The 23,099-nt window shown below is 42.7% G+C and overlaps 1 protein-coding gene across 2 annotated transcripts in view; it reads left to right on the top strand.

The window, feature by feature from the left end:
* PIK3C2A (phosphatidylinositol-4-phosphate 3-kinase catalytic subunit type 2 alpha) overlaps window positions 1-21,713 on the top strand; it is an 82,245-nt gene extending 60,532 nt beyond the window's left edge. For both annotated transcript variants that reach the window (XM_038764006.1, XM_038764005.1), the window contains exons 20-33: window positions 519-623; window positions 2,454-2,546; window positions 3,298-3,427; window positions 4,813-4,949; window positions 8,905-9,074; window positions 9,785-9,941; window positions 10,216-10,325; window positions 13,191-13,398; window positions 14,505-14,629; window positions 15,539-15,656; window positions 15,766-15,838; window positions 16,433-16,542; window positions 16,780-16,905; window positions 18,396-21,713. In XM_038764006.1, the coding sequence (XP_038619934.1) occupies window positions 519-623; window positions 2,454-2,546; window positions 3,298-3,427; window positions 4,813-4,949; window positions 8,905-9,074; window positions 9,785-9,941; window positions 10,216-10,325; window positions 13,191-13,398; window positions 14,505-14,629; window positions 15,539-15,656; window positions 15,766-15,838; window positions 16,433-16,542; window positions 16,780-16,905; window positions 18,396-18,578 (1,845 nt within the window). In that variant the 3' untranslated portion in view covers window positions 18,579-21,713. The remainder of the gene's footprint in view (window positions 1-518; window positions 624-2,453; window positions 2,547-3,297; window positions 3,428-4,812; window positions 4,950-8,904; window positions 9,075-9,784; window positions 9,942-10,215; window positions 10,326-13,190; window positions 13,399-14,504; window positions 14,630-15,538; window positions 15,657-15,765; window positions 15,839-16,432; window positions 16,543-16,779; window positions 16,906-18,395) is intronic.
* Window positions 21,714-23,099: the final 1,386 nt, after the last annotated feature.

Below are 23,099 nucleotides of genomic sequence, written 5' to 3'. Positions count from 1 at the left end.
GGGACCACGAGGCTTAAGGAAGTCTCTGGAGGGCAAACTAGCCCCTGTGTGAAGAGCACAAGCCAAGCCGTGGAACTGCAGATCGATACATGGCCAGAATTCAAGTCCTGCCCTATTACTGGGCCAGTCCTAGGAAATGCAGTTCCCGTGCCTGGCTTTCCTCATGGACTGCCATAACCTGTAATACCCATCACTTACACTTCATATACACTTAGGGGTGCGGCACCTTTCCCTTTGGGAGCTAGTCAGGTAATAGTAGTTATTAACATAGACTAGGCAGACCAAGATCAGGGCCAGGTTCTGTTCAGCCGAGTTAGAAAAATTGAGGCTCGACAGGGCTCTAGCACTGACCTCGCGATTAAGTAAGGAATGTAGAGTTTCGTTTTCTTTTTTAAGTGTGAAGAGAAGAAATCAAATCCAGAAATGTATCTGGTCCTAGAGGGTTATATTTTAGCGACCCCAAAACAAGCACCTTTGCATCTGCAGCCTGAACGTCATAAATATGTCTTTGTCCACAGGTTGTCCTCCAAGGGGGCATGGAACGGGTACAGTCATTTTTCTTAAGAAATAGGTGCCGTCTTCCTCTCAATCCAAGCCTTGTGGCAAAAGAACTGAATATAAAGGTAAAATGTAGTATTTGGGTCTCTCTCCAATATCTGCTTCCTTATCTTTTTAGAGAAGTAGCATGTCCTACTAGGTAGAGCACGAGTATGGGAGTCAGGTCATGGGTTCTAATCCAGGCTCTGCCACTTCTCTGCTCTGTGACCTTGGCCAAATCACTTAACTTCTCTGTGCCTGAGTTACCTCATCTCTAAAATGGGGGTTAAAACTGTGAGCCCCATGTGAGACAGGCACTGTGTCCAACCCTCTTTGCTCATATCCACCCAGCGCTTAGTACAGTGCCTGGCACATAGTCAGCACTTAACAAATACTCTTACTATTATTATTATTATTATCATCATCACTAGCATTGTTATTTTTATCTTAGTTTTTTCTCTTCTCTCTTTCCTCCCTTCCAGTAAGGGCCAAACCACTTGTTACACAGCAAAATATCCCTCTTTGCCTATTTCTGACCTTAAAAATAGGAAAGAATATATACTTTATGGGTGGGTTTACCCACACACACTTGTCAAAGCCTGTAAACTTTGGGTCTGAAACAGATTGGTCAGCATTCAAGGGTTATGTGATCCTTTTATGTCACTTTCATTTTGTTTCTAGAATGTAAAATCTGGTTACTCTAGAAATGGTTATTGGAGAAGCCCAGGGACAGTGTTTTGCCAAACCCCTTATTAAGGAAAACACATGTGCTTCTCAGTGGAACTGACGTTATGCACACACACCCAAACAGTTTCTTCTAGTATCACATTGTGCTATTTTTTATTTATTTTTTTTTGGACAAACTCACGTGTCAGGAAAATGTTCCTTAATTCAGCCATCATGGTCTAGCCAAAAGTTTTTTAAAAAATACACTCTGACAGAACTGAGTGTACTAGCATAAACCTTTATGAATAATAGCAATTTGAATAATACCTTGAATTTGCATATTGCTTTCATATTTCTAAAGCACAATCAATCAGTGTATCTGGATTTTAATCCCCATAGCCTTGTGCAGAAGTTAGGACTAGAACCCAGGCCTCTGACTCCCAGTCTCATGCATTCTCCACTACGAATCTGATTTAGGAATTTTTCCTCATTAAATGTATTCTACTACCTTAATGCTTATTTCAAAGAGGCTTCAGTTACTCATCTCAGTTTTTTTAACTGGATAGATTTTTTTCTTTGTCAAGTAGGCAGGCCTTCCCTAAATAACTCATTAAATAACTCATTAAACTGAGCATCGTTATTTGACTCGGTGTTACTAGAACTATTAATAATAAAGGAGACTGGCATGAAGGAAAAAAAGCCCAAGTGTCTTCCTAGTTCCCAACAGCAGCTGAGAAAGGGCCATCTCCTGGTAGTACAAGGATCTCATGGTGATAAGAGAAGGAGCGTAGCCCTGTGGAAAGAGCACAGGCCTGAGAGTCAGAAGATGTGGGTTCTAATCCTAGCCCCTCCACTTGTCTGTTGAGTGACCTTGGGTAAGTCACTTCACTTCTCTAGGCCTCAGTTTCCTGATCTGTAAAACAGGGATTAAGACTTTGAGCCCCATGTGGGACAAGGACTATGTCCAATCTGATTATCTTGTATGTACCCCCGTATTTAGTATAGTTCTTGGCACATAGTAAGCATTTAACAAATACCACAATTATTATTATTATTTTTACTACCCCAAGAAGGAGTTGGGGGCAGTTATCAGGGAGGATGAAGCTTTCCCCTACTCCCCCAATTGAGCCCCTCTGAGAAGAGTTTGTTTCATCAGTGCCTACCTCCTCCATATGAGTATTTGGGATCACAACAGATTTGCATTCTTTCAAATAAAACTTCCTGCTGTCTAATGTGCAATTTATTTGCAGACTTGCTCCTTCTTCAGTTCTAATGCAGTTCCATTAAAAGTCACAATGGTGAATGCAGATCCTATGGGAGAAGAAATTAACGTCATGTTTAAGGTGAGTTATTTCCTTTCCCTGGGAAATTATTAGTTCATGTGAACAATACGATTTCAAGGCCACATGTGTCAGTCACGATTTTAGAACTTCACCAACTCATTTATTGGGCTAATGCTGGCGGGTTGTTGATGCCCGATTTTTGTCTGCCAGAGGCACCTTCGGAACATGATGATTTCAGGGATCATTGTTGTACGTACATCTTCTTTCCCTCTCACCTTTCACTGTGTCCCTCAACTGCTTTCACAGTATTCTCTCCTCTATTTCCCGCTGTCTTGTAACGAGAACTCTCAGCTCCTTTCTCTCAGGATATCTACTTTCTCTCTCCTTCCATACACATCTGTTGACGTTGGCATCACCTGTGAGCTATGGCTGGTCCCAGCTGTCCCTGATCCCCATTGGAGAGCTGAGTACATATGAAGATATTTCTCTATACAACTTTCTTTTGTTTTTAGACCATTAGATTCTGAATAGGAGAGAACAAGTTTACAAAGGTAAAGAACCCAACCTGCTAAGCTTACGCTAATTAAGAGCTGAGTGCTTTGGATTGTGGTGGAAGAAAATCCTTTAAAACTTTCCAAGCCCAACATTCTTCTCCCCATCCCTACCCTCTCTTGTCCTGTTAGAATCCCTGCCGTAGGCCAGAGAAAAAGTGCATTTAAAACAAGTGATTGTTTTTTCAAGCCCTCATGAGGGGTACAATGTATCCGAATGCCTAAAGGAGTAGTATTTTTATTTTTTCTTCCATCTTAAGGTTGGTGAAGATCTTAGGCAAGATATGTTGGCTTTACAAATGATCAAGATTATGGATAAAATCTGGCTGAAGGAGGGCCTGGATCTGAGGATGGTCATCTTCAAGTGTCTTTCAACTGGCAAGGATCGAGGTGAAGCAACTAGAAAAAAGACTAGCATCTTGTCCATTAATTGAGTAATAATTGTATTTGTTAAACACTTACTGTGCGTCAAGCACTGCTCTAAGTGCTGGGGTTAGATACAGGTTTATCAAATTGGACACCTTTCCCTGTCCCGCTTGAGGCTCACAGTCTAAGTAGGAGGTTGTACAGCTATTGAAACCCCATTTTACAAATGAAGAAACTAAGGCCCAGACAAGTTAAATGATTTGTCTGTGGTGTCATTCATCCATTCATTCAATCGTATTTATTGAGCACTTACTGTGTGCAGAGCACTGTACTAAGCACTTGGGAAGTACAATTTGGCAACATATAGAGACGGTCCCTACCCAGAAGCGGGCTCACAGTCTAGAAGGGGGAGACAGAAAACAAAACAAAACATATTAGCAAAATAAAATAAATAGATATGTACAAGTAAGATAAATAAATAGAGTAGTAAATACGTACAAACATATTTACATATATACAGGTGCTGTGGGGAGGGGAAGGAGGTATGGTGGGGGGATGGGGAGGGGGAAGAGCGGGAGAAGAAGGAGGGGGCTCAGTCTGGGCGGGCCTCCTGGAGGAGGTGATCTCTCAGTAGGGCCTTGAAGGGAGGAAGAGAGCCAGCTTGGTGGATGGGCAGAGGGAGGGCATTCCAGGCCAGGGGGATGACATGGGCCGGGGGTCGATGGCGGGACAGGCAAGAACGAGGCCTAATGGTGAGGAGATTAGCGGCAGAGGAGCGGAGGGTGCAGGCTGGGCTGAAGAAGGAGAGAAGGGAGGTGAGGTAGGAGGGGGCGAGGTGATGGACGGCCTTGAAGCCCAGGGTGAGGAGTTTCTGCCTGATGCACAGATTGATTGGTAGCCACTGAAGATTTTTGAGGAGGGGAGTAACATGCCCAGAGCGATTCTGGACAAAGACAATCCGGGCAGCAGCATGAAGTATGGATTGAAGTGGGGAGAGACACGAGGATGGGAGATCAGAGAGAAGGCTGATGCAGTAGTCCAGACGGGATAGGATGAGAGCTTGAACGAACAGGGTAGCGGTTTGGATGGAGAGGAAAGGGCGGATCTTGGCAATGTTGCGGAGCTGAGACCGGCAGGTTTTGGTGACGGCTTGGATGTGAGGGGTGAATGAGAGAGCGGAGTCGAGGATGACACCAAGGTTGCGGGCTTGTGAGACGGGAAGGATGGTAGTGCCGTCAACAGTGATGGGAAAGTCAGGGAGAGGGCAGGGTTTGGGAGGGAAGACAAGGAGTTCAGTTTTGAACATGTTGAGTTTTAGGTGGCTAAATCTACCCTAAACTACCCTAAGCTGAAATAAAGATTAGCTCTTTTTGGCACTGGTGCATATTTGATTGTTTTTGTCGTTAAAGGCATGGTGGAGCTTGTTCCAACTTCTGATACTCTCAGGAAAATCCAAGTGGAATATGGTGTGACAGGATCATTTAAAGATAAGCCACTTGCAGAGTGGCTGAGGAAGTATAATCCTTCTGAAGAAGAATACGAAAAGGTAATAAGCTATACTCAACATTGTCGATCAATCAGTGGTATTTAGTGAGCCCTTAACGCACTTACTGTAGCAGAGCACTGCATTAAGCGCTTGGGAGAGTACAATAGAACCGAGTTGGGAGATGTGTTCCATGCCCACAATGAGCTTACAGTCTAGGGGGGGAGATGGACATTAATATAAATAGATAATTTATGGATATGGACATAGGTGCTGTGGAGCTGAAGTTGGGGTCAGTACCAACTTCCCAAGCGTACAGATCCAAGAACATAGATGACATAGAGGGGAGAGGAAGTTGGAGGAAAAGAGGACTTAATCGGGGAAGGCCTCTTGGAGGTGATGTGATCTTAATGAGACTTTGAGGGTGGGGAGTGTGGTAGTCCGGCATATATGAAGGGAAAAGGAGTTCCACGCCAGAGGGAAGAAATGGGGAAGGGATTGGTGGGGAGATAGAAGAGATCAGGGTACAGTGAGCAAACTGGCAGAAGGGAAGTGAAGTGTGAAGGCTAATCTGTAGTAGCAGATCGATGAGATAAGGTAGAGGGGGCAAGCCGATTGAGTGCTTTAAATCAGATGACCAGACAGGCTCACAAACAGTAAAGTTCTGGAGTAAAATCAGTCTCCTAACTCTCCTCAGCACAGCTATGCTGGGTGGAACACATGAGAATGAATGATGACAGGACAACCAAACACCTGCCCTAAGGGGAAGAATTAGGAAATGGAAAGGAAGGACTCCAGCGGAAATTCTCAAGACATAGTTAAAGCCTCAGGCAATGCTGCATCCCAGCTGATGACTGAGAATCAATTGTCAAGGAAAAACCAGACTGGAGTACTGCGGGCTCTTTTGGAACATAAACTTCATAAAGAATGAGACACAAGAAGGCAAAAGAGAAAACAGCTCCAAATTCAGCAAAATTAAATACGACAGCAGTTTTTTATACACTTAATTTCAGAGCATCTATATTACTGTGTAGTTAAGCAGGAAGGCAATTTTTACTCTTACCTGTTCAGTTGTAGGCACGAGAGGCTAAATATTAATAAAACAAAGTAACTTGATTCAAAGAGAAAACCTTAGGCCTAAGAGCACTGGAGTGAAAAATCAAGAATTCTCATTTTGAGATACTATTGTTTTTAGTAATTGATTCCTCATCATTATTTAGTAGCACTCATTAGGAATCTGCTTCCACATTAGGCTGTGTACATATAGGAAGTTGGAACTTTATTATCTAAAACAGACAATTTTAATGAACTTCAAAAGGATGCATTCTCTCCTGTGGCTTCAACTATCATCTTTAGGTAGATGATTCCCAAATTTACCTCTCCAGTCCAGACTTCTGTCCTGTGCTGTCTCGCATTTCCTTTTGCCTTCAGGACATTTCTACCTGGATGTTCCAATAACCTTTCAAACTAAACTGCTGCAGTGTGGCTCATTGGAAAGAGCACGGGCTTTGGAGTCAGAGGTCATGGGTTCAAATTCCAGCTCCGCCAATTGTCAGCTGTGTGACTTTGGGCAAGTCACTTAACTTCTCTGTGCCTCAGTTACTTCATCTGTAAAATGGGGATTAAGACTGAGCCCACCATGGGACAACCTGATCACCTTGTATCCCCCTCCCCAGCGCTTAGAACAGCACTTTGCACATAGTAAGCACTTAATAAATGCCATTATTATTATTATTATCATCATCATCATCATCAGTCGTATTTATTGAGCGCTTACTATGTGCAGAGCACTGTACTAAGCACTTGGGAAGTACAAATTGGCAACATTGGGCTCACAGTCTAAAAGGGGGAGACAGAGAACAAAACCAAATATACTAACAAAATAAAATAAATAGAATAGCTATGTACAAGTAAAATAAATAAATAGAGTAATAAATATGTACAAACATATATACATATATACAGGTGCTGTGGGGAAGGGAAGGAGGTAAGATGGGGGGATGGAGAGGGGGACGAGGGGGAGAGGAAGGAAGGGGCTAAGTCTGGGAAGGCCTCCTGGAGGAGGTGAGCTCTCAGCAGGGCCTGGAAGGGAGAAAGAGAGCTAGCTTGGCAGATGGGCAGAGGGAGGGCATTCCAGGCCCGGGGGATGACGTGGGCTGGGGGTCGATGGCGGGACAGGCGAGAACGAGGTACGGTGAGGAGATTAGCGGAGGGTGCGGGCTGGGCTGGAGAAGGGAGGTGAGGTAGGAGGGGGTGAGGTGATGGAGAGCCTTGAAGCCCAGGGTGAGGAGTTTCTGCCTGATGCGCAGATTGATTGGTAGCCACTGGAGATTTTTGAGGAGGGGAGTAATATGCCCAGAGCATTTCTGGACAAAGATAATCCGGGCAGCAGCATGAAGTATGGATTGAAGTAGTGAGAGACACGAGGATGGGAGATCAGAAAGAAGGCTGATGCAGTAGTCCAGACGGGAAAGGATGAGAGCTTGAATGAGCAGGGTAGCGGTATGGATGGAGAGGAAAGGGCGCATCTTGGCAATGTTGCGGAGCTGAGACCGGCAGGTTTGGGTGACAGCTTCAGGACTCCCTATCTTCCCACCCAAACCCTGTCCTCTCACTGACTTTTCCATCACTCTAGATAGCTCTTCCTTTCTCCCTTCTAATAAACCAGTAACCTTGGCGTTACCCTCAATTCATCTTTCTTATTCAACCCACATATTCAGTGTCACCAAGTCCTGTCCATTCAACCTTCACAACATCGGTAAACTCTGACCTTTCCTCTCCATCCAAACTGCTACCATGTTAATTCAAGCCCTTATCCTATCCCCGCCTTGACTACTGCATCAGCCTCCTTGTTGACCCCTTTGCCTCCGGTCTCTGCTCACTCCAGTACATATTTCACTCTGGTGCCAGATCATGTTTCTAAAGCATTGCCTCACGCCTCAAGAACAAGCCATGGTTGGTCATCCGCATCCACATCGAACAGAATATCATTATAATCAGCTTTAAATCACTCAATCAGTTCACCTCCTCCTACCTTACCTCGCTGATTTCTTACATTTCCTTGATCCCTTTTTTCTCACTACCAAACCCTTGCCCACTTTCTCCCTCTGACCCACATCTCCCTCCTCCTCCATATGTGCCAGTCAACCACTCTCCCCACCTTCAAAGCCTTAAGACCACATCTCCTCCAAGAGGCCTTCCCTGATTAAGCCCTCATTTCCCCAACTCCCTCCCCCTTCTTCATCATCTGTGCACTTGGATCTTTACCCTTGGGCACTTGGTATTGACCCCACTTTCAGCCCCACATCACCTATGTTTATATCCGTAAATTATTTATAGTCCTGTCTGTCTCCCCTCTAGACTATAAGCTCATAATGGGCAGGGAACATGTCCACAAACTGTCATATTGTACTCTCCTAAGCATTTAGAACAGTTTACTGCACAGAGTATGCACTCAGTGAATATCGTTGATTGATAAGCAGTTCCGTACTGCATCCAAAGAAGGGTTTATCCAGCCCAGCGATTCTATCACGCACAGTGACAACAAAGGTTGTCTGAAAAAACTGTATTGGGTGCCCTTCATGGCATCCATCTTCACGACTAAACTGTACACCAGAAGACAAGCTACAGATAAGAGCACAGGCTAAAAATAATTGATTGGAAAGTGCTTTTTTGGCAAACGATCATGCCCCTGTTGTACTTTTTACAATGGAAAAAAGCATTTTCATATGTCCTAGGGTAAGTTGGACTTAACGCTTGTACACTTCCTCAACATTTAAAAACATTTGAATTAGCCTTGCAGTGACCACTCGCCTAGAGGGAGTAAGCATTTACCAAGTAAACCAAGTAAAAATTCCAGTCTTGTTTAGCTTGAACCATGGTAAGGGAAGGTAGGCTAATACAGTTTTGAATAGCCTAGTGAATTATCTTTTAGGGGTTTTTTTGTTGTTCTTGTTTTTGTTTTTTTCCCAGGCTTCTTTAGTTTTACGATTCTTATGACTTGTACTTTTCATTTCAGGCTTCCGAGAACTTCATCTATTCATGTGCTGGATGTTGTGTAGCCACCTACGTTTTAGGAATCTGTGATCGTCACAATGATAATATCATGCTTCGAAGCACTGGACATATGTTTCACATTGATTTTGGGAAGTTTCTGGGCCACGCACAGATGTTTGGTAGTTTTAAAAGGTATTTTTTGCCCGTGGAAAGCATTTTAGAATAAAAGCAGATGCTTTTTTGAATTACACAATTGGAGTCAGTCTTCTGTGGGCAGTTGAGAGCAGATAAATATTGGCATGCCTGCAATTAAAGGTTGATATAGACATTTTTGGTTGAGTTTAATAGCAAATCTTTTTAAAATTTGTCTGCATCAATTGTTCTCCTTAGAATTGTTGGCATACTATTTAATGTGATGCAGATGTACTAAAATGTATCGTTTTTGCTAAGCCTCTAAACCAGAAGGAATGATGAAAATTGTTTACGAGGCTTACCCTTGAAATCCAGGTCAGGGCCTCAAGCAAGTTTTAAAATGCTTTGGTCTTCAATTTTCTACAAATTTATGACGGCAGTGAAAAAAGCATCTAGATAACTGAATGGTTACCCACAAATACATCTGGTTTTTCTGTGTGTACTCAGACAAATGGCAGTAAGCCCTCATTTATAATAGTTTCTTAAAGCGTTCCTTAGGAATGTGCCAGGTATATAAAAGTCGGCATATATTTCTGACCATGTGTGCATTAACTGCCTCCCAAGTAGGGTGAAAAGCTAAAATCTAGGCAAGGGTGATAGTTACTGCCTTAGATCTTGAACTGTGTGTTAGCATTAATGCTACTTGAATATTATTCTAAAAGTAACAGTGGGTTGGGGGGGGGGGGGGTGTTCTGTTTCTTTTTAAACAGGGATCGGGCTCCTTTTGTGCTAACCTCAGATATGGCCTATGTTATTAACGGAGGCGAAAAGCCCAGTATTCGTTTCCAGCTGTTTGTGGACCTCTGCTGCCAAGCCTATAACTTGATAAGGAAGCAAACAAGTCTGTTCCTTAACCTACTTTCACTGGTAACTCCCCTTCTTAAACAGAACTTTTTGTGCAGTTAGCATCACTCCTGTTTTGGGGGGCGGGGGGGTCGTGACACGATGCTGTTTTATCATTTTGGTTGAAAATTCTTGTGCTAGTGAAGTACTGTAAAAATACCAGCCATGGCTCTTACTGTGAGCCAAGTGAATGAATTAATTTAGCTCTAAGCCAAAACCACTTAAAGTTTTCCAAAAAGGATTTAAAACATCTTCTAAAAGAAACTTCTATTATTATTATCTTTTTTGTCTTCAACAGATGATTCCATCAGGGTTACCTGAACTTACAAGCATTCAAGATTTGAAATATGTTCGAGATGCTCTCCAACCCCAAAATACAGATGCAGAAGCCACAATTTTCTTTACACGGTATAAAACATCTAAGTGCCTCAGGGATGGAGCTCGAACACATGCTCGGTGTTTCCGTGTACAGTTAGCATTGAATAATTCAAGACCCTAATATCCAGGCCTTTAGCTTCCACTTCTCTGTTTGGCTGCCTGCTTTTTAGCCACTGTGTGTGTCTTGTTAAGTTCCTCCCCAGGGGCTGGCCAGGGGAAAGACAAGGAAGTGAAACTCAAACTGGTTAGTTTAACTGCTTCTGATCATCCCTGCTAAAAATATGGTGGAGAATTTGAAAGCATTGACCAAAGTGATAGTTTTGGATTTCAATTATTCAAGCTCCTTTGGCATGGCTTTTTAGTGTGGAGGTAATATCCCATTAACAAAGAATATATTAGCATGAGAATTTAAGTGTTCTTGAAAAAATTCTGTTCTCATTGGCTCCTGTTAGGACTAACAAACTGCAAACCACTGCAGCTCCTATATTCTCCAGTAGCTAATGGCTGTGGGGAAGTGCTAGTTGCCCCTGCTTCTTATCATTTTTTCTTTTATTCCGCATCGAACAAGATTTTTAAAAAAGTACAAACCCAAAGATTTTTTAACCAGTAAAAATTTCACAGGATCTTTCTCCACAGTCAAAATGATGAGACTCTCACTTTGGTTAAAGTACAACTCAGTAGTCAGTGAGAGCTTTTGAGATATATACTAGCGTTATTCTTTGAAAAAATGGTCTTCAAGACTAGTCCTCATCAAAGTTCTTCTTGAAACTTGTGTCTTTTTATCTCCTTAGAGCATCAAAGATTTTTTTTCATGTTTCAGGTTTTCTCTTTTCTGGCAAAGTACTGAAACTCATTTGCAGACTTTCCTTCCTCTTCCCCACAAATTGTCGGGATGTCCGGGTAGATTTTGAGCGTTAGTCTTCCCAATGGAAATTCAGTTGAACATTCACCCTCTGGGGGCATGAGGGAAGAACTTGTCATCCTCTGTGGAACAATCTTAGAGCGATCAACCTGTTTTTGGAATGTATTGCTAGGAGTGTGACATATAAGGGTTAAGTAACCCTCCCATCAGACTCTGTACTTGTAATTGCTTATTGGAATCTTGTGTCCAGCATGGGTCCACTATACAGAGGATGTGGAGAAACTGGAGAAAGGCTAGAGAGGAGGGACGAAAGTAATTTTAGAAGGCTGGAAGGTATGTGTGTGTGAGTCCAGATCAAACGATTGGCTTTAGCCTAGAGGAGACAAAGCTAGGGGGTAATTAAGATCAACTGTCTGCAAAGGGCCTTCTGGAGAAGATGCCAAATAGTCATGTTTCATGTCCACGAGGAAGTTGGCTTTAATGTTTTAGCAGGAGAGGTTTTATAGGAAAGAATTTCTTGATAACCATGGTGACAAAATGCTGAAGAGGCTATAACGGAAGGTTTTGGAGAATTCCTCATTAACTGTTTTTAAGGAAAGAATAGATGCAGTCTGTTCTGACTGGTTTAGTCATTCATCTGAAGAGATAGGGCCAGGATGGATAACTTATTAAAGTTACCTCCAACTCCAGGATTCCAAGAACGTCCCCTGGTGTGTGTTATTACATAAGGTTGGCTCCTTTTCTGATCACAAGCCAGGCAGGTTCTGTTTCCTGGGGCAGGTGATTCAGTTCCCCCTCCAGGGCCAGTTTTTAGAGGCGGGGGAGTTGGGCGGTTGCGTGGGACCTCCAGTATTAAGGGCCTGAAGAACTAGTGCCTCACAGGCTCTGCGGGGAGGTGGAGAGGAATTACTCCCTCAGCAAGGAACCCTGCTCCTGAAAACCCTCATTTCTCTCCCCACTCCCCAAGATGGAGCCCAAAAGCATCTCCATTCCGGGAAGGATTGGTGCTCCTGAAGCCCGAGCAATCAGCCCATAATCCACATTGTAGTCTCCCACAGTGTGTCATACAGTGGGAAGGGGCAGCGAAGCATAGCAGCTAGTTGATTCCATATGGGGAAGACAGGAAAGATGAGGAGAGTGGGGAGGGTGTTTTATTTAAAAAATTGGTGATGCATAAATTGAGGGGAGTTTTGTCCTTTCGTGGTCATACAGTGCCAGTGAAAAGAAAGAAAGAGCACTAGTAAACAGCTAACAATCCAGGTTTCTCCAACCACATCTTCCCAAGAAAATCAGAAGCAAAGCATATGTCAAGGGAAGCCGAACTGCGGCTCGTAAACCCCGGAGAGCTCTTCTTCAGTTGCCGTGTCTTGCGGTGAATAGCTAGGGAACGTGTGCTTTGTGGTTAGTTTTTCATCATGGCTGTGTTGTGGATTCTGCTGCTGCGCCAGCCCTGTCAGTTGGCAGCGGCAAGGCCTCCATTTGAGCCCGAGCTGGGGACTAGGGAATGTCACGGTACCCCCAGCCTTCCTCCAGCTCATGCTCCAACTGCCCCTTGCTCACCAGCACTTCCCCACAGGGCTCCATCTGCTCTCCGCCACCTTTCCCACAGAGCACGTGAGAACCGCTCCATTAGTGGAATATTTTTTGATCCGCAATTCTCGGCCACATTATGCTTTTGGTTTTTAGTTCTTCCGTTTGTGAGATTTGGCCACCCTGGCACATGTGCTGCCTTGTTCCTCTCTGCATTTTTTCAGGGGGAATCTAAAATCATGCCTCGTGTTTCCCATGTGGGTACCACAATATGGAAAATTTAGGCTGGTAGACCAGGGGGCACCTCTAGTCAAACCTGTGTATAAGCCATTGAGAAAGGGGCACCTCTAGTCAAACCTTCAACTGCTGTGTATAAGCCATTGAGAGTCAAGTGTGTTTTACGTTTTTTGGTGCATAAAGAATTCAGGAAATGCTTTTCAAATGGCACTTGAGCACTTAAGCTTCATGGTTGTCTTTCAATAAGTTGTCCGGTTGTCTTTCAGACTGATTGAGTCAAGCTTGGGGAGTGTCGCCACAAAGTTTAACTTCTTCATTCACAACCTTGCCCAGCTACGTTTTTCTGGACTCCCCTCTAATGATGAGCCCATTCTGTCATTTTCACCCAAAGCGTACTCCTTTAAACAAGATGGTCGAATCAAGGAAGCGTCTGTTTTCACATACCACAAGAAATACAATCCAGATAAACATTATGTAAGTTGGTTTGGTTTCATTGTTTCAGTTTGTAAACACACCCGTGAACTTTCATCTTTCTGCCATTCTTTCTTTACTTTTTTTGCTGGCATTTACCATACTTAAATGCTTCTTTTTTGCCTGTTGTTCTGATTCAAAAGCAAGGAATAAATATAGTTCAGACTTTACGGTCTTTCCAGTCTTCCATCTGCCAAAACAAAACTCACATGCCCTCCTCCCCTCCTCCAAACCTGGTTGGCAAGTAACTAGCAACTCTAGTTGTTAGGCTAAAAGGAAGTAGTAGTATGCATAGAATCACTTTTAAGGTAGCTATGCTTGTTAAATTATTAATCACCGTTTGCTTATTCTCATACTCTTTCCTTCCATACCAAATGTAAACTGCCTAGTTTCCTTTTATTGTCCCACTAATCAAGAGTGACAGTTTCTGGGTTGCCAAGACCAGAGGTATATGTTTCATACCACTGGGTGATGTAAATGTTCCTGTTTTCAAAGGTTCACGTTGCCCAGGCCAGAAATATTTTGAAAGCCCCTCTTAAACATGTCACCAGGCCATGAAAGGAAAGAACACCCTTCCCTTAACCCCTGCCGTGGCAGTCCATAGCATGTCGTACGTCAAAGAAGCCAGGGGAGGAAAGGAGAGGAGAGGAGCAAGGCGGGGTATGAGGGGAAGAAACATGACACTTCCTAGAGGAACCATCTGTGTGAGCCCAAGGTCGGACAGGCCCAGTGCTTAGAACAGTGCTTGGCACACAGTAAGCACTTAACAAATACCATTCTTATTACCTCTGCATCCTCCACTGCTTCCAGAATCTCCCCCCGCACCCCCAACTCATGAAATCCTGAGTCAGCTGGGTCCCCCATTCTAGCTGCTCCCGAAACTGTGGTACACTCCACTGATTACTTAGACTGTGCACTCCATGTCCAACCTGATTAACTCGTATCTACCCCAGCGCTTCGAACAGCGTTTGACACTTAGTGAGCACATAACAAATACGCTCATAATAATAATGTGTTAGGAAGGACAGTTTTTGCCTCAGAGCCTTGTTTGTGGGAATCTCAAGTGCAAGGGTAATGTTTCTGATTTTGGCGGTGGGTTTCCTCTTCAGATTTACGTCGTCCGAGTTCTGAGAGAAGGACAGCTTGAACCAACTTTTGTCTTCCGGACATTTGATGAATTCCAGGAACTGCACAACAAACTGGGTATTCTCTTTCCTCTTTGGAAGTTACCAGGGTATGTTCTCAACATTCTATGTTGGCACTCCTAATTTGGATTATTTATAAAGTAACAAAAGGAAGATTCAAAGGCCAAAGTCAAGTTGAAATTGTCATTAAATTCTAAGTGGTAAATTAAGGTCCTGAAGAATGCTAAACAAGGGCTTTACAGTCCTCATTGCAATAAAGACATCTTGGAATAGCTCCCTTGAAAATGTAACATTTTCAATTTTAATGTTCATCTTTTCTACCCAGAGAGCTACGAAGTGTGCTTTCCTCCCAGAGGGGCTAATAAAACAGAGTACCTTTCTTGTTTCCATTTCTCTCTGATTTCCTGCTTGTCAATCAATCAGGCAGTAGTATTTATTGAGCTCTTAATTCTGTGCAAAACACTGAACTAAATTCTGGGGAGAGTCGAGTAGTTGGTAGATTGATTCCTGTCCTAAATCTGGAATACAGGAAGCGTTTGCTAATCTCCTTGAACTTTATTATTTTTACAACTGTTCTTCACTGCAACAGTTTCTTTAACTAGACCATTCCAAAGCAGACCATCTTGCTGAGCCCCTCTGGATCATTGATTTTAATGAGAGTAAAACATGTCCCCAAATTAGCCAATATGCAATTTACCAGGTAGTAAACAGCAAATTAGTTGTAAGAGCTTCTAATGTCCCCAAGGAGACAGACTTAAAAGAAAAAAAATCATTCAATCTTTCCAGTTTTAGGACCAAAAAATGATAATACTTTCCTAAATCAGTGTGCTCTCTTAGCCTGAATTTGTGTGTTTCACCTTAAATTGTGACACTTTTTTCATTCTATTTCCTATGTCAGGAACTAAAAGACTTTGTAGATTGACATTATATTTCACTCTACTTCAGGCCAAATAATTTAAACAGACGATGGACAGCTTGTTCTCGCTTTTCTTTTGTAGCTTTCCTAATAGGATGGTTCTGGGAAGAACTCACATAAAAGATGTAGCTGCCAAAAGGAAAATTGAGCTGAATAGCTACTTGCAGAGCTTGATGAATGCTTCACCTGAAGTTGCAGAGGTTTTTTATTTATATATATATATATATAGAAATGTAATTCTGTAGGTACATTTTTGTGTGTTGGGTAATTCTTCAGTCTAATGTTTTGTATTTTTTTCTTCAAATTTAGTGTGATCTTGTTTGTACTTTTTTCCATCCTTTACTTCGTGACGAGAAAGCTGAAGGAATTGCTAGGTGTGCAGGTAGGAACATGTTTTTCCCCCTTTGAGTGAGGACAAGGGTGCTAATTCTGGTTCTGCCACTTGTCTGCTGTATACCTTGGGCAAGTCACTTCACTTCTGTGGGCCTCAGTTCCCTCATCTGTATAATGGGGATGAAGACTGCGAGCCCCATGTGGGACAGGGACTGTGACCGACCTGATTATCTTGTATCTACCCAGACACTTAGTACAGTGCCTGCTACATAGTAAGCGCTTAATAAATGCCATAATTATTGTTGATAATAATAATAATAATAAACATGCACATTAGCTATAGCTTAGAACAGATGTATCCACTTCCACACCCTGTTGCCACAGCGTGAGACAAGTCCTCAGGTGTGAGTCAGTCCGTTCCTTCTGGGAAAAAAATTCCTCGCAGATTGCAACTGAGAAGAAAACTGTCGATCTTATTACCACATAGTCTGCTGTGAGACTTTATTGCCCACAGTAAGCCATGGTCAAGAAAGCTTAGTACACTAATCCATCAGTGAATCAATCAGTGGTATTTATTGAGCGTAATGCAGTATAGATTAATGTAATGCGAACAAGATAAAAATGAAAAAAAATCTTCTTTCAGACGCGAGCCCCTCGAGTCCTACCTCAGGCCAAGTCGGAGGAGCAGTAAAGCTGTCTGTCTCTTACCGAAATGGCACACTCTTCATCATGGTGATGCACATCAAAGATCTTGTGAGTGATCCTTTAAGGACAGCAAAGCATCTGAATTGAATTTTGTCTTCTCTTTTCGTGAAATTTCATTGCTCATTTGTGTCACTCTTTTTGAATGGTGAGATAATCGACTAAAGAGTAATTATAGACTTTTATACAGGAGAAACGATAAGATACGAAATACTTCTTAGAAATAAGTCTTGGAAGACATTCTTAAAATAAAGTAGGGCTTCAGAGCAAACATCCCTCCCTTTATAGGTTACAGAAGATGGAGCGGATCCAAATCCATATGTGAAAACTTACCTCCTTCCGGATATTCACAAAACATCGAAACGAAAAACTAAGATTTCCCGCAAAACGAGGAACCCAACTTTCAATGAAATGGTGAGTGAAAAATGTTAGATTCTTGCTGTATTCTTGAATGGCACTGTGACGCAGGGCCATGAACCGACCTCTATCGGGATGATAAATAATAATAATAAATAATAATAGCATTTTTTAAGTGCTTACTATGTGCAAAGCACTGTTCTAAGCGCTGGGGAGGATACAAGGTGATCAGGTTGTCCCACGTGGGGCTCATAGTCTTAATCCCCATGTTACAGATGAGGGACTTGAGGCACAGAGAAGTTAAGTGACTTGCTGAAAGTCACACAGCTGACAATTGTCGGAGCCTGGATTTGAACCCATGACCTCTGACTCCCAAGCCCGTGCTCTTTCCACTGAGCCACGCTGCTTCTCTAATGCATTTAGAGATGCATTTATGGAAGCTGGGGGAGAACTTGCTCACAATATAAACCTTAACTTTTCCTCTTTGTCATTACTAGCTTATTTAAAAAAAAAATGATATTTGCTAAGCGCTCAGTCTGTGCCAGGCACTGTTTTAAGTGTTGGGGTAGATACATGTTAATCAGGTTGGATACAGTCCCTGTCCCACATGGGGCTCAGAGTCTTAATCCCCATTTTACAATTGAGGTAACTGAGGCACAGAGAAGTGAAGTGACCTGCCCAAGGTCACAGCAGACAAGTGGCTGATTCGGTATTAGAACCCAGGTCTTTCTGACTCCCAGCCCATGCTCTATGCACTAGGCCACATTACTTCTTAGTTCATGGTGTGCTGCCAAGAGCACTAAATTCAATCCAGTTATTAAATTCTAACTTTCAGCAAAGTGTACGAGGTCAAAGGATGGGTTTCTCAGTAGTGTAAACAAACCATTGTGCCAACAAAGTTGAGTCCAGTGTGGTGAAGGACAATTAAGTTGCCATATTCTTGATTTTAAGGTCTTTGAATTGCATCAGCCCCGAGCCCCATTGTGGGTTTTTTTGTTGTTGTTGTTATTTATATGTTGGGGAAATAAAAATATTAAGTGTTTTATAAAACTCGGCATAACTAGAATTTAGACCGAGTCTCACTTGGGATGGGGTTTGTGACTGACCTGATTATCTTGAATCTACTCCAGCAGCTAGTTCATGCTTGGCACATAGTAAGCACATAACATATGGCATAAAACAAGTTTCAGTGTACTCTTTTGGGATTTCACCCCTTGTCACCTCTCACATCCTATACAAATGTCATTCTTAACTTTTCCCACACTGATTTACCATTTGCCCCTCCCCTTATCTTTCCTGCCATGGCAGCTTGGTGAGTCTGGCCAGCTCTTACTCTTTCTTTATTTTGACGATAACAATGAGGGAAATCACCCTTGCTGTCCCTACATGGAGGGGCAGGAGAGGGGTGGAAGGACTTCTGAACTGGTCTTCAAGGAAGTATGACATTTTACCATTACTTAATAGACTACCAATGAACTACTGCCCTGCACTGGTTTTCAAAGTTTTTCTAGTTTAACCGAATTTGTGTCTCTCCACTTCTGCTCCAGCTCGTGTACAGTGGATACAGCAAAGAGATTCTGAAGCAGAGAGAACTCCAGTTAAGCGTGCTCAGTGCAGAATCCTTACGAGAGAATTTTTTCCTGGGCGGGGTAACCCTGCCTCTCAAAGATTTCAACTTAAGCAAAGAGACAGTCCGGTGGTACCAGCTGACCGCAGTGCCCTATGTGTGAGCTGGCATGAAGGCCTGCAACTAGAAGAAACAGAAGCGGAGATGGATCAATTCTGTTCATGTGTGAACTGTACAGTTTTTCTACTTGACAAAATCTGTAAATTTTTCCAGTAGATTTGCTGTGTTTCAACACATTTCTTTTGGACCAACCCTCACCAAACTCACACTGTGAAATTCATGGGAACCATCTGAATTTTCAAGTTAGAAAGTTACACACCCCAGACATAATTTTACCAAGTTCTTAAGTATAGTACTTTTAGGGAATGAAAGTTATAGACCATCCATGGTTTATTCAGAGTCATGGCTTTTTGTTTCAACAACATGTCTTGTTTCATCCCTCGCCGTGCTGAAGTCTTTTATCATACTTACCACTGTATACGTATAAGAATACCAAAGTCAAGGAGAAGTGCCACATTTTGGCATCCAAACCCAGCTGCTGTACATCATGACTGCAGAGCAAATTGTAAAGTGTGCAGCTTTGTTAAGAAAACAGCTAGTTCAAAGGTTGAGAGAAACTAGAAAAAGAGCAAGCACTGCGTTTTGGGTCTTAACTCCAGTGTCCGGTGTTCAGTATACTTAGCAGAGCGAGGGCCAATAGCTGAAACGATAAGTAACGGTGCCTTAACTTCAAGTGCTTCCCTGTTACCTCACTCCTGGGCTTTGCCCAGACCTGCTCATTAGTGAACTCTTTTTCGGGTCTTGCCATTTAGAAAAAACAGACAAGCAAATATTTTACACCTCTGGTTTTTGCCAAGGGAAGACATTTTTCCGTTTCTCGACAGTTGTGACTTGGTTCTCTGTGCAGATAGTTATTTGAATAATGCCTAGTTGCACGCCAACCCCCACGGCCAAACGAGGTGATTGATGAATATTGGCTCTACAGGAAATGCTCTCCTGCCAGTGTTGTGAGGAAACTCAAGATGCTCCCTGATGGAGTAAGTTAAAAACTGACTCTTGCTGCCCAATCGGAACCCAGTGGCACCTCCAAAAACACACTAAAATAATTACTTTTTTCTTGGTAAGGCCAGCAAAATTTTAGGCCAGGGCCGTGGTTAAAATTGAGTTAGGGTAGCGGGATTATGTGGGAATGCTTGATTTAACCAGGCTTAGCATGGTTGCTCTTTGTCCTCATTTTAGTCGATGTCAGTAACTCGATAAAATGAATAGCTTCCCTTAATATTATAACGTGGTGCCTAGCAGGAGTGTCCGATGGAATTAAATTCAGCCGCTGCCATAAGCAGTAGCTGCAAATGTGAATTTCTGGCTCCTCTTTGTGTTGGATCTGGCCAGCCCCGTATCAAACAGACTAACTCACATCAAAGCTTTGGTAATACGCAGACCGAGGTTTTTAGCTTGCGGATTGCCGTAAAGTCACTGGCAGAATCAGCAGTACCGGGGAGAGTTAGTGTGTCGAAGAATGGGGCAGTCTTAAATATGGACTTAGGTTTTGCACAAACGGTGACTCCGGGAAAGCCAACCCCTAGGAGAAAGAGGGGATGTAGGGGGGAAGGAGGGTTTGGGGGGGCAAGGTGCGGGGACAGAAGGCTGGCTTTTGATGATAGGGATGATAGTGGGGGGAAATGGAATAAACACTTGAAATGATTTTGGTGCCTAACACGTTTGGGGTCCTAACACGGTTGTGTAGCTGTTGTTACCTTATAATCTCAGACTGTCTTTTTGAATGTTTATACTTGGTTGTTACTTTTAAATGGGCTACTTAAAGTGCAGATCAAAACATCCCAGGTGTAGTTGCTCTCTTTGGCATATAATTATCCTTTGCTTAAGTAGCTTGTAAGTAACCTAGTGAATATACTGTAACTAACTACTAGATTGTATTTCCTGTTCATTCTACGCTTTTGAGACTTACTCCATTCCATCAACAGAATCACAAGTCACTTAGACCCAGGAAAGCAGAGTACTGTTTTTGTGAAACATTTCATTGATTGGAAGCAATATATGCACTGCCTTTTTGCAGTCACTACTACAGCACAGTGTCTTAGAGCACAAATATTAGAACTAGAAATTTTAAAACACTGACCTGCAATTTTAAAAGCTGTCTGAACTCTTTCGTCTGAAAAGTGTATATTATGTTCAGTACTGTACAGTTAATTGGGGTTCAGAATTAGCTGACGTTTCCCCTATAATAGCTTAATTCATTACTGTGCCTTTCTGTCACTTTTAAAACACACTTTATGATGGCGTTTTCTGTAAAATCTAATCTCCAGTCCTGACCAAAAACTAGAAGGAATAGCACTGATTTGAGCTTCTTTGCACTACTTTTAATGGGTTTAAAGGAAATCAGCATTATCTCGATGTGGAATCAAGATGAGTCTGTTTTAAAAGCGCAGATTCAAAGCAAACACAAAAAACAGACCAAAATGGTAGCAAAACCTGGCCAGTACACCAATTTGAGGTTTTCAAAGTGGTCTCATGACATTTTATACCTTGTTTAGTCAAATAAATATAATTATGCAACTAGATGGCCTGCAGCCAGAAACATTCTCTCTAACTTGTTTTGGATTTTGAGAGTCCAGGCATGCTCAGAGAGCAGGGCTCCTTTTATTTACTTTCTGTCCTGAAGAACCTAATGTAGAACTTGCACTGAAGTTTTTATTACTGCCTTTATAGTACCCACAGTTACCTGTACATTGGAGCGTGGGTGATCTTTAATAAAGTTTTCATTTCTCTATTTTTAAAACTAAGGGTGTAAAGAAATTTCAATACCTTGCCTTAAAAATGACTGTTTCTAGGATTCTGTTATCGGGGATTTAGAAAAAAATAAGAAGAAAATAACCTTACTTCCGATGCTTGCAAAATATACCTATTACCAAGAATAGGAGATTACAGTTTGGTGTACAGGAAGAGATAGTCTCACTCTGAGTCTATAGGAGAGTAAGGTTCTTTATACTATTCACTCACATACTGTGACTTAAAACAGTGCAAATGTTAATAGGTAACCAACACTTTGGGAGCAAATATGGTAGTTGGTCTCGTTATCTATAAGAACCAAATTATTTTAATTATATTGCCTTGATAGCTAATAAAGATGTACAATATTTCCATTAATACCTAAAATGTACTGAATGGATTAAATGTGACTCCGTAGCTGTCCTATGATTGTATTAAAACACTATTGTCACACAAAGCATCTCTGCTGCCTTTTTTTATATATCCCTGGAACCCTGAGCCAAAACATTTAATTGACTCCGACGTGTGCTGCTGCTGCTACTGCTGCCGTCGTTACGCCCCAGGAGCTGCCATCCATCAAGTTGGTTCTGTTGGTTGAGGTTGGGACCCTTTTGGTTGAGGACCTAAGGGAACCCAGACAACATTTAGGGCGCTCCTCAGGCTTGGGTTACGGTTCCCCGGGTCCGGATGAATCCTGGACTGGCGGACTCCTCCCCTCCCTCTCCCCCTACTTGGAGTAGTGTTGACGGAAGAGAAGGAAGCGAGGGGTTGTTCCACTCCCCCTTAGTTCCTACCTTTTCCCCTCCCAAAGGAGGTCTTCCCCAGACCCAAGCAGCCCCTCTGGTCCTCCCAATCTTTTTTGAGTCCCCAACTTGCAAGATTGCATCCACTGGATCCAACTTGCATCCATTTGCTGGATGCTTGAGCCCCAAAAGTTCTCAGCAACCAGTTGGAGTCAGATCCACAGATCTGGGAGCACCTCTGAGGGAACCGTGGAACCCCACCCCAAAGCAAAGGGCCCCGGGGGGGAACCACCCTGTACCCAGAACCTTAAGGAAGGGAAACTGAGTCACTGACTAGCAGTTTCCACCTTCCTGAGACCCAACCTGGTCGACTTGCCCTGTGGTGAAGGTGCCTGCTAGCCGCTTGGTAATGCTGTCTTTTTTTCAGAGCAAAAAAGAAATCTGCTAGGGGGTATCCCATGACATGAAGGCAGGTGTTTCCAATAATGTGTCCCTCGAAGTTGAGCCAACAATTATACTATTCCGATGCTACTAAAGCATGTAAAATCCTCTGGCATGGTTTAGACTAGTTTGAACAGAAAGGGCAACACATTCCTGAGGCGATGAGAGCTTGTCTTCCAAGTTTACAGCCCCAATTCTTTAATGTGTATCCGAATCCAAGGTTATATGGGCACATAAATATTTGTGGCTTTGACTGAGGGACATTTGGTTCAGTCATTGACTTTGAGGCCCGAGAAGCATTGCTTTTGAAGCAAAAGTGAACCAAACTAATCCAACAGGGTTAGGTCATCAATCGATTGCCCGTTCAGACTACTGGAGAGGTTTCAATCAATCAATCAATCAATCGTATTTATTGAGCGCTTACTATGTGCAGAGCACTGTACTAAGCGCTTGGGAAGTACAAATTGGCAACACATAGAGAAAGTCCCTACCCAACAGTGGGCTCACAGTCTAAAAGGGGGAGACAGAGAACAAAACCAAACATACCAACAAAATAAAATAAATAGGATAGAAATGTACAAGTAAAATAAATAAATAGAGTAGCAGCATGGCCTAGTGGATAGAGCACGGGCATGAGAGTCAGAAGGACA

The sequence above is a fragment of the Tachyglossus aculeatus genome, chromosome 22 (genome assembly GCF_015852505.1).
Source record: "Tachyglossus aculeatus isolate mTacAcu1 chromosome 22, mTacAcu1.pri, whole genome shotgun sequence".
Taxonomy (NCBI): Eukaryota; Metazoa; Chordata; class Mammalia; order Monotremata; family Tachyglossidae; genus Tachyglossus; species Tachyglossus aculeatus.
This window is presented reverse-complemented; position numbering and strand designations above follow the sequence as displayed.